Source organism: Ochotona princeps, chromosome 29 (genome assembly GCF_030435755.1).
Source record: "Ochotona princeps isolate mOchPri1 chromosome 29, mOchPri1.hap1, whole genome shotgun sequence".
Classification (NCBI taxonomy): Eukaryota; Metazoa; Chordata; class Mammalia; order Lagomorpha; family Ochotonidae; genus Ochotona; species Ochotona princeps.
Genome location: NC_080860.1, coordinates 3,805,991 through 3,820,716, shown reverse-complemented (window position 1 = coordinate 3,820,716; position 14,726 = coordinate 3,805,991). Strand labels below are relative to the sequence as shown.

Below are 14,726 nucleotides of genomic sequence, written 5' to 3'. Positions count from 1 at the left end.
CCTATGGAAGGGGAAGGAGCTGTGGCCATTGAACTCCAAGGTTGGAATGGAGGGAAGCCTGGATGGGGGGGTGGACACAAAATCAGGGGCTGAAATTCACTGAATAGAGGCTTACAAGCAAATGGATGCCAGAGCTCCAGGACAGGGGCCAGCACTGCTGGAGAAACACAGGGGTGAGGGGCGGGCGGTGACCGGGGAGATGAGCCACAAGTCACCACCATGCATGTTGGGACCAGCTGCACATCGGCCCGAGGACAGACATGGGCAAAACCAAAGCCCCCACAAGGCCCCTCGCGCAGGGACACTAACGTGCCTGCAGGAGGCTGCTCTAGGCAGCAGGACTGTCGAAGAGCTGTTCCCCCTGCACCTGGGGAAACACCGAGCTAGGGAGAGCGGCAAACTCCTCCACACCTGTTCAGTGACTAGACGGAGCCTGTGACAGCAGGCACACTGGCCAGTTGGAGAGGGGTGAGCTCTGCCTAGCGATGCCCGGGCGCTGGCCCTGCGCACACCGCTGCCGCGTGAAGCCTCTGGAATCAGGGCGTGCAGTTCCCCTCGGCAGTCCTGCCTGGAGCCCTGGCCCAGCGTGTGGCCAAGGGGCTGTCCCTCGCCACCCCTCCACCCTGAGTTTTTCAGGTGCCGCCAGGGAGCATGCCAGGCTGGGAAAATGCATAACCAGTTTTTCTTTTCTCCAGCCTGAGGCCTCCTGGTCTGTCTCATCAAGTCAGGGCGGCTGCGTGCTTGGGAAGGCCGGCCCTGCGGGGGATTCTGCGAGTGTCCCGGCCTCAGCGACTTATCCGCCACCGCGGCAAGCGCCTCTACAGCGTGCGGACGACGCCTCCGACGGCCTACAAAGGGCTCTCCATGAGGGCCTCGAGCCAGCTGCTGCCATTCACAAGCTTCGTGGTGGCGATGACATACTCAGTGCCCCCGTCCTCCAGCTGCGAGAGGAACCGCAGGGCCGCGATCTCAGCGAAGGTCACGCCCCCGAGGAAAAAGACCAGTGTCACTCGGTTCTCTCCAGGTTGACCTAAAACGGAAAAGTTTCAGAATTAAAAGCCATTATCAGTGCTTCTCCCGAAGTGGCCACAACAATCAGAGCTGCATCGATCTGAAGCCAGAGGCCAGGAGCTTCTTCCTAATCTCCTACACGGGTGCGATTCCAAGGTGATGGACATCCTCTACTGCCACAAGCAGGGAGCTACATGGGAAACGGGACCACCAGGACATGAACCAGTGCCCAGATGGGATCCCAGCGTATACAAAGCGAGGACTTTAGCTACTAGGCTACCACACCGGGCCCAACAAATAATTTTACTTAATTTTTAAAAAATTAAATTTTAAATTTTTTACCATTGGTGCTCTGCCATCTGTAAAGGCAGCAGCCCACATGGGCGCTGGCTGCAGTCCCAGCTGCTCCCCTTTCAATCAAGTTCTCTGCTCACAGCCTGGGAAGGCAACAGAGGAACCCCCAGTTCTCGGACCCCTCAGACCCAGGCGAAGCTCCGGGCTGTGGCCTGACCAGTGCTGCAGCCATCTGGGGAGTGAACCAGAAGACGGAAGGTCTTTCTCTATATATAACTCTGATTTTCAAAATAAATACGTATTTTTAGAAGATCTATTATATTTTTATTTGAAAAATCAGAGTTACACAGATGGAAAGATCTTCCATTCGCTGGTTCTCTCTCTCAATAGTTACAACAGCCAGAACTGAGCCCAAGGCAAGCTGGGAGCCCAGAGGCAGGAGTCTATTCCAGGTATCCCACATGGGTGCAGGGCCTTGGGCCGTTCTCCACTGCTTTCCCAGGCCATAAGCAGGGAGCTGGATGGGAAGTGGAGCAGCCAGGACACAAACTGGTGCTCTTGTGAGGTGCTGGTGCCACGGGTAGAGACACTTTGCCACAGGACTGGCCTGAAAAATAACAATATCTTTCAAAACTCCACAAAAACCAGAAGCCATTTTTATCATCCATAAGAACCAAAAGGCCATGTCTTGGTAGCGACACTGGATCGGAAATGGAGAAGCACTGGTGTTGATCTCAAGGCTCTGTCCACACAGGGTCAGCTGAGGGAAAGACACATCCAGCCCTGGGCGACACAGCTCAGCGCCTGAGAAAGAGCAGGACCTGAGCGACTCAGCCTTCTGAGTGCACGTCGCACGGCCACCATGCACACCCACCACGTCCCCGTCCACACTCACGCTTCTTCTGCAGTCCTGTGGGCAGGGGCTGCCGTTCCTCAAAGTGGGGTCCCGGGAGCATGCGGAGGACCTCCTCAATGCTGCGCCAGCCGGGCCGCGAGAGCAGCTGGGCCAGCCGCACGCTGAGGGGCGCGTAGCCGCTGTACACGTAGGATATATCCGTGGGGTTCTATGCAAGAAAAAGAAACCTGTCAAGACGGAGCCTTAGGCCACCTGACCAAGCCGGGGGACGTCCACCATGGTCTGATCTGTAGCTGCAGAGACAGACACAGGCGCAGCCCCCGACACGCACGTGTACGCAGCCCTTACAGAGCAGTCTGTCTCCTGCTGAGAGCCCCCCAGACACAGCATCAGAAGCACGCCTTTCTCAGCCATGCTGGGAACTATCTGCAGAAGGTTCGGCAGCCGTGCAGTGCCACACGCGTCGGCACGGTCAGCCGGTGAGCAGTGACGGGCAGTGCCGACGCAGTCCGCCTCACCTGCTCGTTGACGTCATCCATCCAGAGGCGCAGAGTTTTCCGGATGGTCGGGTAGTTGTTCCGGCCCCCGGTCTGCGGTTTCAGCAAGCCGGCCTTCTCCAGGTTGTGCAGGGTCAGCATGTGCTCGTAGCCGTAGGTCTGCAAGAGAAGGCGTTGGGCCTGGAGGTCACATCCGGAGGGGCCTCTCTGCCGCCTGCCGAGCGGAGCATCTCCAAGCAATCCATTTGTATCTCACAGTCCATTACCGGGTCCAGCCTCGACCGGCAGAGGAGCGAAACCTACCCAGGGTTGTTTGCCCCTCTCTGCGACCCCAGACCCAGCTGCAGACGGGCATCCAGGTCAGGACGGCGGATCCAACCAGAGCGAGCACAGCACGTTTAGCTGTGGGCAGACGCCCTGCTCTCCTGGGGAAGACTCCCAGACGACTCTCACGGTCGGACTTTATTTCTGCCGCTAAACATGAAGCCAGCATCTGTCTGACACTTTCTACACGCGATGGGACATGGTGCGTGGGTGAGGACGTCCGCAGGTAGCCGCCCGGAGGGAGCGAGGCCCACGGACAGGAAACGCTCCTGTTTTACTGCACGTGCTTCCACGTTGTTTGAACTGTATATGGTAAGGCCACATCTTCTTTATGCAAATGGGAAAAAAGCCAAAACAAAACCAACTTTTTAAGTTTATCAATAGTGAGCTTAACTAGGGGCTGGCAGTGTGGCGCAGTACACTAAACTGGCCACCATATCACGGTGCCCGTTTGAGTTCCAGGGCCGCTTAGACAGTGAACAGTGGATGGAAGATCTTCCTCTTTCTCCTTCTGTCTATCTGCCTTTCCAATCTTAAAAAAGATTTATTTTCTTTTTATTGCAAAATCAGATGTACAGAGAGGAACAAGACAGAGGAAGATCTTTTGTCCATCGATTCACTCCCCAAGTAACTGCAAAGGCCAGAGCTACGCCAATCTAAAGCCAGAAGCCAGGAGCCTCTTCCAGGTCTCCCACGCGGATGCAGGGTCCCAAATCTTTGGGCCGTCCTCGACTGCTTTCCCAGGCCACAAGCAGGGAGCTGGATGGGAAGTGGAGCCGCCGGGATTAGAACTGGCGCTCATATGGATCCTGGCACAAGTAAGGCGAGGACTTTAGCTGCTAGGCTAATGTGCTGGGCCCCCAAATAAAATAAATCTGAAAAAAAAAAAGGAAGAAAGAACTGTGGGCTTTTCCTGTTATAAAGCAACGCTGACTTAAGTCACCCTGGAAGGGATGCTGCCAGAAATGTGCAAACAGCTCTTTCTCCGCCTCCCAAGCTCGCAGGCAGGAGCACGGGTACCAGACCTAAGTCGCCTGGGACCGAGCGCTGGCTCTGTCACTGATGAGCTGGGTGACCTTGCGTGACCAAACAAGCCCATGCCTCAGCTTCTGCACCCATGAAATGGGGACTGTTAGCAGTATGCAACTTGAAGGGTGTCAGAGGGTTAATCAGAGGCACAGGAAGAGCCTTTCCCCGGAGGGCCCGACTCGGTCACTGTCAGTCACTGCTATTAGACACTGAGGACAATCTTGGGGCTGTCACCAAGTCAGACAGACAGTGGTAGCAACACAACATTACAGCAGTCTGGTGAAGATTTTTTTAATATGCTCTCCCTCTTGGCAAGTTGGTAATTTACACTGACCTGGAGAATTTCTCGTTTGTAATAATCCAGAACTTTCTGTTTGAGCCCACTGTTGCACACGGACTGGAGGCAAATCAGCCTTAACACCTTGATCAGCGGGTGCTTCTGGGCAATACAGTCCTCAATGTAACTGTTCACCTGGAAGGGATAAAAGTATTTGTGAGCTGAATAATCTGGTGTTTATTCATTTCCAAAGCTGTGTGTAGGAGATGTGGGGCAGCCTGGCTCACTACCCCCCGCCCCGAGCCCACATCACGCCACCCCGGTGGTAACACAGGAGCTCGGGGTAGTGGCTCCATGGTCAACTCCAAGGCTGGTCTGTGGACAGCCTCCTGCAAGGCTGCCACACAGCGGGGCGTGGGCAGCTGTGTCCACCTCAGGGAGTGCCAGCAATCGACTCAGCACAGGGTAACAGCAATATTTTTAGGAGCCAGAATTTTAATAAGTTGCAGATGTAAACTTCACATATATCCATGATAGTCCTCAATGGCTAAGGCTCATCTCACACACGCAGAAGGCATCTTACAGAGAGGAACAGGTAAGAAGTACCTGCTACCTATAAAATGTGCATTTTCACATTCTACATTTGCTCCTAAAAATATTTATGCAAGACACGGGAGCCACAGCAGTTCTCTCTGGCTGTATGGTGTTGGATAAACATAACCAACAGGTAGAACAGCTTCAGTGTCTACATACCTTATCGGTGTCGATTCCAGACATAAACTCCTGTTCCACCGTTAATTTATCAAAGAAATCTTCAGAAGCTACAAGGTAACAAGCAAGAAATGAAATGTTGACTTATTTGAGTCATTTGCTTTATACACAGAGCACAATTATGAAATAAGATGTGCAGAAGGGAAGAAAGCCGAAGTCCAGACCCTTCCCCAGAGAGAATCTTCGAAGAAACATGGAAAGTCCTAGACATGCGAGCACCTGACTGGCTCGCCAGGGCTGTGCTGAGGATGGTGGCACAGGAAAACTCCCTCCCAGGAGCACCCCCGTCACACCCAGTCCAGGTCCAACCACCTCCACTTCTGCTCAGGCGGGGACAGGGCCCGACCTGCCAACACTATGTCATCTAGATCTGGCACGGCCCCTAGCTCAGCCCTGCCAGCCCCTGTTCTGACCGACAAATGCGTGGGAGACCCCTTCAAAAGACTCGATCTGTGGTCCCGTACTGAGGGCTGTCAAGGATGGAAATGCAAGGGGAAACCTGTATTCCAAGGAGTGGAACGGTCATTAACGGAAAAAGCTGGGATCAGTGCAAAAGAGGCAAGCTTTTTTTTCACACCCCTCCCCCGGAACAACCTTCACCATGAAGGTGTGTGCCATTCCCTAACACTGCAAGTCAGGCAGATCTCCCAAGGACGCCGTGGCGGGCACAGGGCACTCACTGGTGATGTCCTTGATCAGCTCGGCAATGGACGTGTGGTTGGCCAGGGAGCCCCTGGCTGCCTGCATGTGTGGCAGCTGGGAAACAAACTGCTTGATTTCGCCCACGGTCTTGGCGTTGTGTCGCTCCTGAAAACGGCACACAGGCACGGCTGTCAGGCAGGCCAGAGGTTTTCATTTTTTCATGATTTATTTGAAAGTCAGAATTACAGGGAGAGAGAGGGAGAGATGAGAGAAATTCTAGCCCCTGGTTCACCCAGGAACAGCCAGGGCTGGGGCAGCTCAAGTCAGGAGCCTGGAACTCGATGTGGGTCTCCAAGGTTACAGTGACCACACACTTGGGCCATCCTCCAGTGCACTCCCAGGCACATGTGCAGGGAGCTGGATGCGAAGGGAGTGGGCAGGCACTGATTCAGAGCCCAGAGAGAACTCCAGTATACAGGTGGAAGCTTAGCACCCTGTACCACAACACTGACACACAGATGTCACTATTTTTTCTCTAATTTCTATGTTCTGGGGGCCCAGCGCCGTGGCCTAGCAGCTAAAAGTCCTCGCCTTGAACACACCGGGATCCCACGTTGGCGCCGGTTCTAATCCTGGCAGCTCCACTTCCCATCCAGCTCCCTGCTTGTGGCCTGGGAAAGCAGTCGAGGACGGCCCAAAGATTTGGGACCCTGCACCCGCGTGGGAGACCCGGAAGAGGTTCCTGGTTCCTGGCTTCGGATTGGCACAGAACCGGCTCGTTGCGGCTCACTTGGGGAGCGAATCATCGGATGGAAGATCTTCCTCTCTGTCTCTCCTCCTCTCTGTATATCTGACTTTGTAATAAAAAATAAGCAAATCTTAAAAAAAAAAAAAAAAAAAAAAAACCAATAAACCGAGAATGGGCAAGTGGGGGCAGGAAGGTGCTAACGAAGCAGGGACCTCAGAGCTCCAGGCTGTGGGGCGTGATCCCATCACCACCTGCCCCTGGCACTGCCACGCTGGCTGAACCCGGGCTCTCACCATGAGCCCAGGCCTTTATCCAGCATCCACTATCTATAGCACAGCTGGCTTCCTTTTCGGCAAAGGAGGAAGTAATTAAAATAAGCTAGAATAAGTGATAATGATGAAGGCTTGCAAACTGCAAATACCCATGCCATGCCCTATGCCTCTCCAAACTGCAGACAAACCCGGCCTGACTCCTTTTGTCACGGGTCTAGGAAAAGGCTTACAGAGAATGAAGAGGAGGCGGCCACTGACTGGTGTTGATGGTACCAGCAAAGGGCCAGTGTGGTGGCACAGCACGGCAAGCTGCCCCTGGGGACATCCTTGTCCTGCATTGGCATTCCTGTTCAAACTGTGGCTTCGTGCTTTCTGCCAACGCCTATGGGAAACGGCAGGTGATGGCTGCAGTACGTGGGTCCCCAGCACCCACGCAGCTCACAATGGAGCTCCAGATTCTGCCCACTTCCAGGTGTGGTGGGCATCTGCGGAGTGCCAGACGGAAGATCCCTCTCTCCCTCCCTATCACTGCATCGCCCTACCTTTCAACTAAGTGTGATAAAAGGGTAAGGGCAGAAAGCGTGGCTGGGCTGGCACTCACAGTGGGATGCCCGTTCACAAATGGGAGTGCCTGGTTTGAGTCCCAACTATTCTGTAAGATTTTAATTAATTAGTATGTTTCCCTGAAAGGCAGACTAACGCAGAGTGAGAGCAACAGAGCTGCTGGTTCACTTTTCAAATAACCAAGGAAGACAAGCCCTGGCTGGCTGAACCAGAAGCCAGGAGTTTCATCCATGTGGTGAAGAGGGGCCCAAGAACTTGGACAGTCACCCACTACCTCTCCAGGCACACTAGCAGGAAGCTGGATGGGAAGTGGAGCAACTGAACTCACGCTAGTCCTTGGGATGCCAGCAGCATGAGCAGCAGCCTCACTGCACGCCTCGGATCGAGATGCCAGCTGACAGGCCCAGGAGGGGGCAGGTGATGAGCCAGCGGCCGGGTTCCGGCCACCCAGGGGGGAGACCTGAATGGAATTAGTGGCTCCTGACTCGACCTGGCCTATTCTTGGCTACTGTGGACATCTAGGGAGTAAATGAAAGATCTTTGCCACTCTGCCCTTCAAATTAGCAAATCAATTAAAAAAATCTGATTTCCGGTACCTGCCATCCATACCAGAGTAACTGGTGAGAACCCCCAGTTTTTGTTTTTTCTTCTTTTTGTAAAGATTTATTTATTTTTACTGGAAAGGCAGATCAGACTTACGGGGAAAAGGAGGGAAAAAGAAGAAAATCTTCCGTCCGTTGACTCAGTCTCAAGTGGCTAAAATATCCAGAGCTGAGCCGATGCAAAGCCAGGAGCCAGGAGTTTCCTTTCGGTCTCCTACGTACACAGGGTCCCAAGCCCTTGAACCATCCTCTGCTGGTGAGAAGCCAGGGGCTGGAAAGAGCAGCAGGGACACGAACCGGGGCACATAGGGGATCCCAGCACTTGCGAGGTGAGGATTCAGGCACTAAGCCATCTCGCCGGGACCAGCTCTAACTCAGAACCTTAGCTTCCTGCTAACACACACGTGGGAGATGGTGATGATGGCTGGCACAGCTACCTGGCTAGGTTTTTACTAACCATGAGATGTGCACCGGGCTCCTGGCTCCCGTGCCAAGCACTTCAGGCATCTAAGGAGTGAATCAGCACACAGGAGTTTTGCCTCTTTCTAGCTCTGTCTCTCAAATAAATTCAAAGAAAGCCTTGGGGTCAGTGTTGCGGTATAGCAAGTCAAGCTGCCGTTTATGAAGCCCGCGTTCCTTGCAGGTACCGGCTCAGGTCCTCACTGCTCTATTTCCCATCCAGGTCCTTGCTGATGGCTGGGGAAAAGCAGTGGAAGATGGCTCCAGTGCTTGGGATCCCACCACCCATGTATAAGGCCAGGATGAAGCTCCTGACTTCAGCCTCGCCAAGGACTGGCTATCTGGACAATGAACCAGTAGATGGAAGCTCTCTGTCTCTCCCTCTGTAACTCTTTCAAAATCAAACAACCAATCCTGGGGGAAAAAAAGGTTTATTTAAAAAGAAAAGGCAGCAGCGCTTGGGGCCTCCCTCTGCCAAGCCTGGCCAGCCCACTCGGGCTCTTCAAACGCCTCACCTCGAATGCCGCGGAGATGATCTTGGCCCTCTTGCTGAGCACGGAGCCCACGGCGTTGAAGTTCTTGTCTCGGATCTCCGCGTAGAGCTCCTCAGCCGAGTTCAGCTGCAGCTTCTTCGCTTCGGCGGGCAGCTCCTTCCCGTCGCCCTGTTTCTTGGGAGCAAATTTCTCAGGGGGCAACTTCACATAACCTGGCAACAAGAGGGAGAGGAAGGACCTGTCATTAAAGCGCCCGGCCCCAGACAAAGTGCGGCCTGGCAAGGCCCCACTCACTGTTCTGAATGCCGTAGAGCTCATCGATGAGGCCTTCGTACGTCAGCTGAGTGGCAAGAGGCGTCAGCAAGTCCACACTGCGATCCAGCAGCAGGAGGCTATCAAACACAGGAAACACTGAACTCTGGCTTCCTGTGAATTCTCTCTTCATTCGAATCATCATGTTGGCCACTTGCTGGAAAGTGAACACGAGATCACACAGGGCCCTTCCGGGGACTAGTAGACTTCAGAACTGAACCAAAACAGGAAGGCAATCAAAGGAACCCAAAGGGTGATCACTGTGGGAGAGCGAGATGGGCAAGAAGGCAGCTGGCACGCAGGAGTGCCTGCTGCTGCCCACCGCCCCAGCAGCCCAGCAGCACTCCTGAAGCCGCTGCACTAACGAGCTCTTCTGCCCACTGCTGACACAGGAGCTCCTTCTGCGTGTGCGTCCACCGGAAGGTGCCAGGTTCGGCACACACTGCCCGCTGCCTGGTCCCCCAGCACCTATGTCTCCCAGCAGGGCACTTGACCCCTCGCTGCGTTCAGGACACTTCTGTGCTGTACTCGGGACTGTACTCAACAGCAGGACCAAAAGGCACAGCCACGTGGGACATCGGCTCAGGGACTGGTGTGTGACACGGGAATTTATTTCCCTTCCCTCACCCCCTGCCAGGCTGGCCACAAAGCCCCGGAACACTGACGCAGGGCTGTAAGTGCACCTTGGTGAGAAGCACATGGCGTGTGTGCACACATGTGTATGCATGTCCATCATGCGAGCTCCGCACTCTGCCCTCCCGGCGCTCACCCGGGCGCATTCGCCTTTCCCGAAGATCTGGGGGATGGTTCCATACAGGGCCTGCAGCGTCATCAGCCCCTTGGCCGCGTGGTACAGGCTTGTCTGGTCGCCGTCCAGGTAGCACTCCTGTGGGCATGGACAGAGGCCAGTCACCGGCTGGGGCCAGCCACACACCTGCATTTTCTCTCTGTCCTGTCTTGCTAGGAAAGCTGGGGACCCAAGCGCCTTATGAAAGCTGTTGGCCAGGGTTCAGGATGGTGTGATGGGTGTGATAAAGAAATTACAGGAACCACTGTAATGGAATGCAGCCTCGCAGGAATAAGCTGGAGGAGTTACCTTGCATGAATTTTGAAAACATCATGCTGAGTGAAAGAAGCCAGACACGAAGACCACATACGCAAGGATTCCATCTGAAGGTTCCAGAAGCAGCAAACACACTCAGACTCAAGTGCATGAGTGGTGGCCGGGGTGGAGGAGCGAAACGTGAGAACGGACAAGCAGTACAGCTGATTAAATTGTCCCAAGGCCACTTGGTGGGGACAACTGCCCAACTCGGCGACCACACTGACCACCGCTGAGCAGCACCCTTGCAAGGAAGCCAGCTTATGCTATGTGAAACACAACAGAGCTATCAAACATGTAACTACTTTTAAATGGACAATGTTTACTTATAAAACACATTAAAAATTGACATCTAGACTACAGACTGGGAGAAGATATTTACCGCTTTTATAACCCAAAATGATTAGAGTTCAAAATAAAGCATTCTTGGGGCCAATGCTGTGGCACAGGGGGTTAAGCTGCTGGCATCCCATGTCAGACAGCGAGTTCAAGACCCAGCCGCTCTGCTTTGATCCAATGCCCTGCTGCGAACACAAACTCTTGAGTCCCTGCCTCTCACATAGGAGACCCCGATGAAGCTCCTGCCTCCTGGCTTCAGGGGGCTCAGTCTCAACTCTAGCCACCACTGGGGAGTGAACCAGGGGGTGGAAGATCTCTAACTCTCTTCTCTGTGTCACTTGGCCTTTCAAATAAACAAACAAAAAATACTTGTCAAAAAAGAAAAAAATGGGCAAGTAAATAAACAAGCGATTGTTCAGGCAATCTGACCATGAATAAGAAACGAGCCTAGGGGTCCCTCGCCCACCAGCATGAGGCCGGACATGTCCCAGCAGCCAGCCTGGCAGGCAGGGACTAGGCACACTTACTCTGAAGGCCCCCTCCGACTCCATGGACAGCAGGTCCCCGTCAAACGGGATGAGATCCAGGCTGTACTCCTCCCGGTGGATGAAGGAGCCTAGAACGCCCAGGTCCTTCAGCCGCTGCTCGCACAGCAGGCTACGGCGGGGCACAAACAGGATGTGGAAGTCTCTGGCGGGGCCACGCCGGTCCTCACTGCAAAGAGGACATCCTCAGAGTCCGAAGCTCCTAACGTCCACGGCCACGCACGCAGCTGGCACTCTCTGACACTGGATGGGCAGACCAATGGCTACTGACTCACAGACCCAAACCACGGCAGCTGCGTGCCACACCTCTGCCCCATTCCCCAAGCAGGGCAGCAGCAACAAGCCACAGCCCACACTTGGTGGGCAGCATCTCCCAGCACCGTTAAAACCCCTGTGATTTCCTCAAAGCAAAATGGTCCTTTAACTGAACCAAGGCTGCCATGGGGCCTCAGCACCAGCCAGCTCCTCACGCGTGCCAGGACTCGCTGCGACAAGGAGTGTTCAAGGACAGTCTGAAGGCTTTCGTGACTTGAGGGGCTCCATCAACTGATTACCACAAGTGCAGAGTCAGAGCCAGCTTCCTCTGAAGAGGAGGTTCTATGAAATTTTAATCAGCTCTTATTTTGCTTAGGCAATTCAAGCACAATATCATGAAATATATATTGCAAAATAACCATTAGCGGTTTTGTTTTGATGGATAGGAGATCAACTTCCTAGCTCAGGACATTAATGCTATTGTTAGCAGCAACGCACTATCTCCAGGGCTGGAGGGATACCTGAGCACATTGTCGGCGATTATGTCCATCAGCTCGAGCCGTGGTCTGACAAAGAAAATAATGTTCTTCACATCAGCCGCCGGCAAGCGGCTTCCCTTGAGGGTGAACATTTTTTCCACTTCATGTTCCTAGGGAAACAAGAAAAAAAGATGAACCCAAACCCAAACCATGCTGAGGCCGCACCTGCTGACTCACAAACTACACACACACATCAGCACTTTATTGATTAAAATTTAGATTTCCCAAAACCAAATATGAGGCTGCTTCCAAAGTTTACAGAAAGTGTGATTAGAAGCCGAGAGCAGACTTGCATGTATACACACGGTCCTGGGTATGGCATGGATGGTGAAGCCACTCCTGTGATGCTGGCACTGCATGCCAGGGCAGCAGCTTGAGTCTTCCCTGCTCTGCTTGCGATCGAGCTCCCTGCTGGTGTGCCTGGGAAAGCAGCTGATAGTGGCCCAAGCGCTTGTGCACCTGAATAAGCCCTGTGGGAGATTTCGGCGCAGTTTCAGCCTCCTGGCTATATTGGCAGCCGTTTGGAAAATGAAAAAAATGAATGGAAGATCTTTTCTCGGTCTCTCTGCCTTTGACACAAATAAAATCTTGAAAACAGCTTATAAAAAACTGCATATTGGGCCTGGTGCGGTGGCCTAGCAGCTAAAGACCTCACCTTGAATGCACCAGTTCTAATTCCGGCAGCTCCACCTCCCATCCAGCTCTCTGCTTGTGGCCTGAGAAAGCAGTCGAGGACGGCCCAAAGCCTTGGGACCCTGCACCTGCGTGGGAGATCCTGAAGAGGCTCCTGGCTCTGGATCAGCTCAGCTCTGGCTATTGAGGCCACTTGGGGAGTGAAACAGTATATGGAAGATCTTTCTTTCTGAATCTCCTTCTTTCTGTAAATGTCTTTCCAATAAAAATACATAAATCCTTTAAAAATTTTTTCTTGCACCAAGATCAATATTTTTTTGAAATTTCTCTTTACATGAACTTCTGAAGTGTCCCATACCCGAAAGATGAAATGTCTAGACAATGCCACTATCTTTGCACCAGCATTCAAATGACTGTCATCGAGCAAGCTAGCAGAGACACTGGGTCGCAACAGCCCAGCATGTCAGGACCAGCACACACCACTGAACACAGAATGCTAGTCGCGCCTGAGCGGTGCTGCTTTTTGCTTATTCTCTGAGAGGCAGAGCACTCCCAGCCAGTTTACTCCCCAGGCGCCTACGACTGCTGAAGCCAGCAGCCAGGCTCCCCAAAGCGTGCGCAAACCCAGCTCCTTGCAGCACCACCACCACCCACCAGGGCCCAAAAGCTCAGGGGCAGAGCTGAGGACTGGATGCAGGCGCCCTGACAGGGGACGCGTGTGTGTTAACTACCAGGTTAAAAGCTTGCCCCAGCCAGCGTTTACACAGACCCAACAGCTTTGCAACCCATGGACTCTGCAAAGGCAGTTACTAAACCCGGAACAAGCCCCAGACGGCCCGTTTACCTTCAGCAGGGAATACTGTGCGATCAGGCCAAAAGGTCCAGTCAGATATTCATCCCAAACTATTGCCTAGAAGAGCAGAGAAGCGTTATCTTGTTACAGCTGATCTCAGCAACTTCAACATCAAAGGAAAACAGCAGTTCGCACTAGCAGGGACATTTTTCTCCAAATCCTGGGTCACAAAGGTGACCTGGCTCTGCTCACCTCCTATCCTAAGGGGCCAAAGAGAAACAGCAGCAGGAACAGGTCACGCTACTGCAGGTTTGAGGTAAGAATTAGTCACTGCTCCTAACAGGAAGAAGTGCGAGCTGGCTGCACATCTATGTCATGATATTATATCACTGAACTGTGTGGAAAAGTGACAGTCATGCAAAACTGCACATCTTAATTGGACAGGAAATCCTAAATATCCAAGAAACAGCTGTAAACTAAGGCTGGGTTGTAAGATAACATCACTTCCTGGACGCTTTGTTCAGGTACTCTCAGACGTAGTAAACTTCTGTAAAATTGTAGGGACCCTGACACCCACACATCCATGATATGTAGACGTCTGTAGCACTGTACCCCACGGCCAGGGCCGCGAGCACCCCATTCAGCCTCTCATTCACACTCTCTCCACACCGGCTCCGATACAGCTCGGGTCGCCGGTTCTCTGCCCAGTGGTACCGCCAGCTACTCAGGGAGCCTGGTAAACCCCAAACGACGGCGAGGAGTCGCCGCTGACCCCCTGCCCCCTCCTCGGTGTGCACAGCAGGTGGCCTAGTGTTGGCCTTTCACAGGAACTTGGGGGTCGACCTTCCGCCCAGGCGCTCCCTCTGCCCCATCGCCGCCTGCCTCGGGACGCGGGGAGGAGGCCGCTGGAGTTCCCTTCGCGGCTGGCGTTCGGGGACCGATAAGGCCAGACCGAGGGCAGTGTCGCTGCCTCCGGTCCCTCACCTTGCTTCCCGCGCACTTGTCCAGGAACTCGCGCAACTCGCGGCGCACTGCCTCACGCAGCACATTCAGGTTCACTCGCCCGTAGGACAGGTGTGCCGCCATCTTACCGCACCGCCCCCTTTCCCCTCGCGACTCAGCCCCCAGGCCCGCCCAGACCACGGAGGGGGTCATGTGATGAAGCGTTCACGTGACCGGAGCCGCCGACGCACGCGCAACCCGGAAGTCCCTACGGATTCGTCCGGCTCTACAAAGGGAATTTAAAGTTGAGATTGTGCTCACGTGTGACGTCCAAAAATTGCGATGGTGTTGTGGTATAACTTGCGATTTAAATGGAAATCGTTTAAATTCTGTTCATCAGACGGTGCTGAACGTTTATGAGCTAAG

The 14,726-nt window shown here is 53.6% G+C and overlaps 1 protein-coding gene across 1 annotated transcript; it reads right to left on the bottom strand.

Annotated features, from left to right (window-relative positions):
• Positions 1-835: 835 nt before the first annotated feature.
• VPS33A (VPS33A core subunit of CORVET and HOPS complexes) lies at positions 836-14,475 on the bottom strand. The gene is made up of 13 exons (XM_012929840.2): positions 14,343-14,475; positions 13,410-13,475; positions 11,915-12,042; positions 11,121-11,307; positions 9,922-10,038; positions 9,135-9,309; positions 8,862-9,052; positions 5,740-5,866; positions 5,042-5,109; positions 4,346-4,483; positions 2,680-2,817; positions 2,201-2,369; positions 836-1,030 (listed from the first exon to the last, which is right to left on the bottom strand). Exons 1-13 carry the CDS (start codon positions 14,442-14,444, stop codon positions 849-851), a joined length of 1,788 nt encoding a protein of 595 aa, XP_012785294.1. The 5' UTR covers positions 14,445-14,475; the 3' UTR covers positions 836-848.
• Positions 14,476-14,726: the final 251 nt, after the last annotated feature.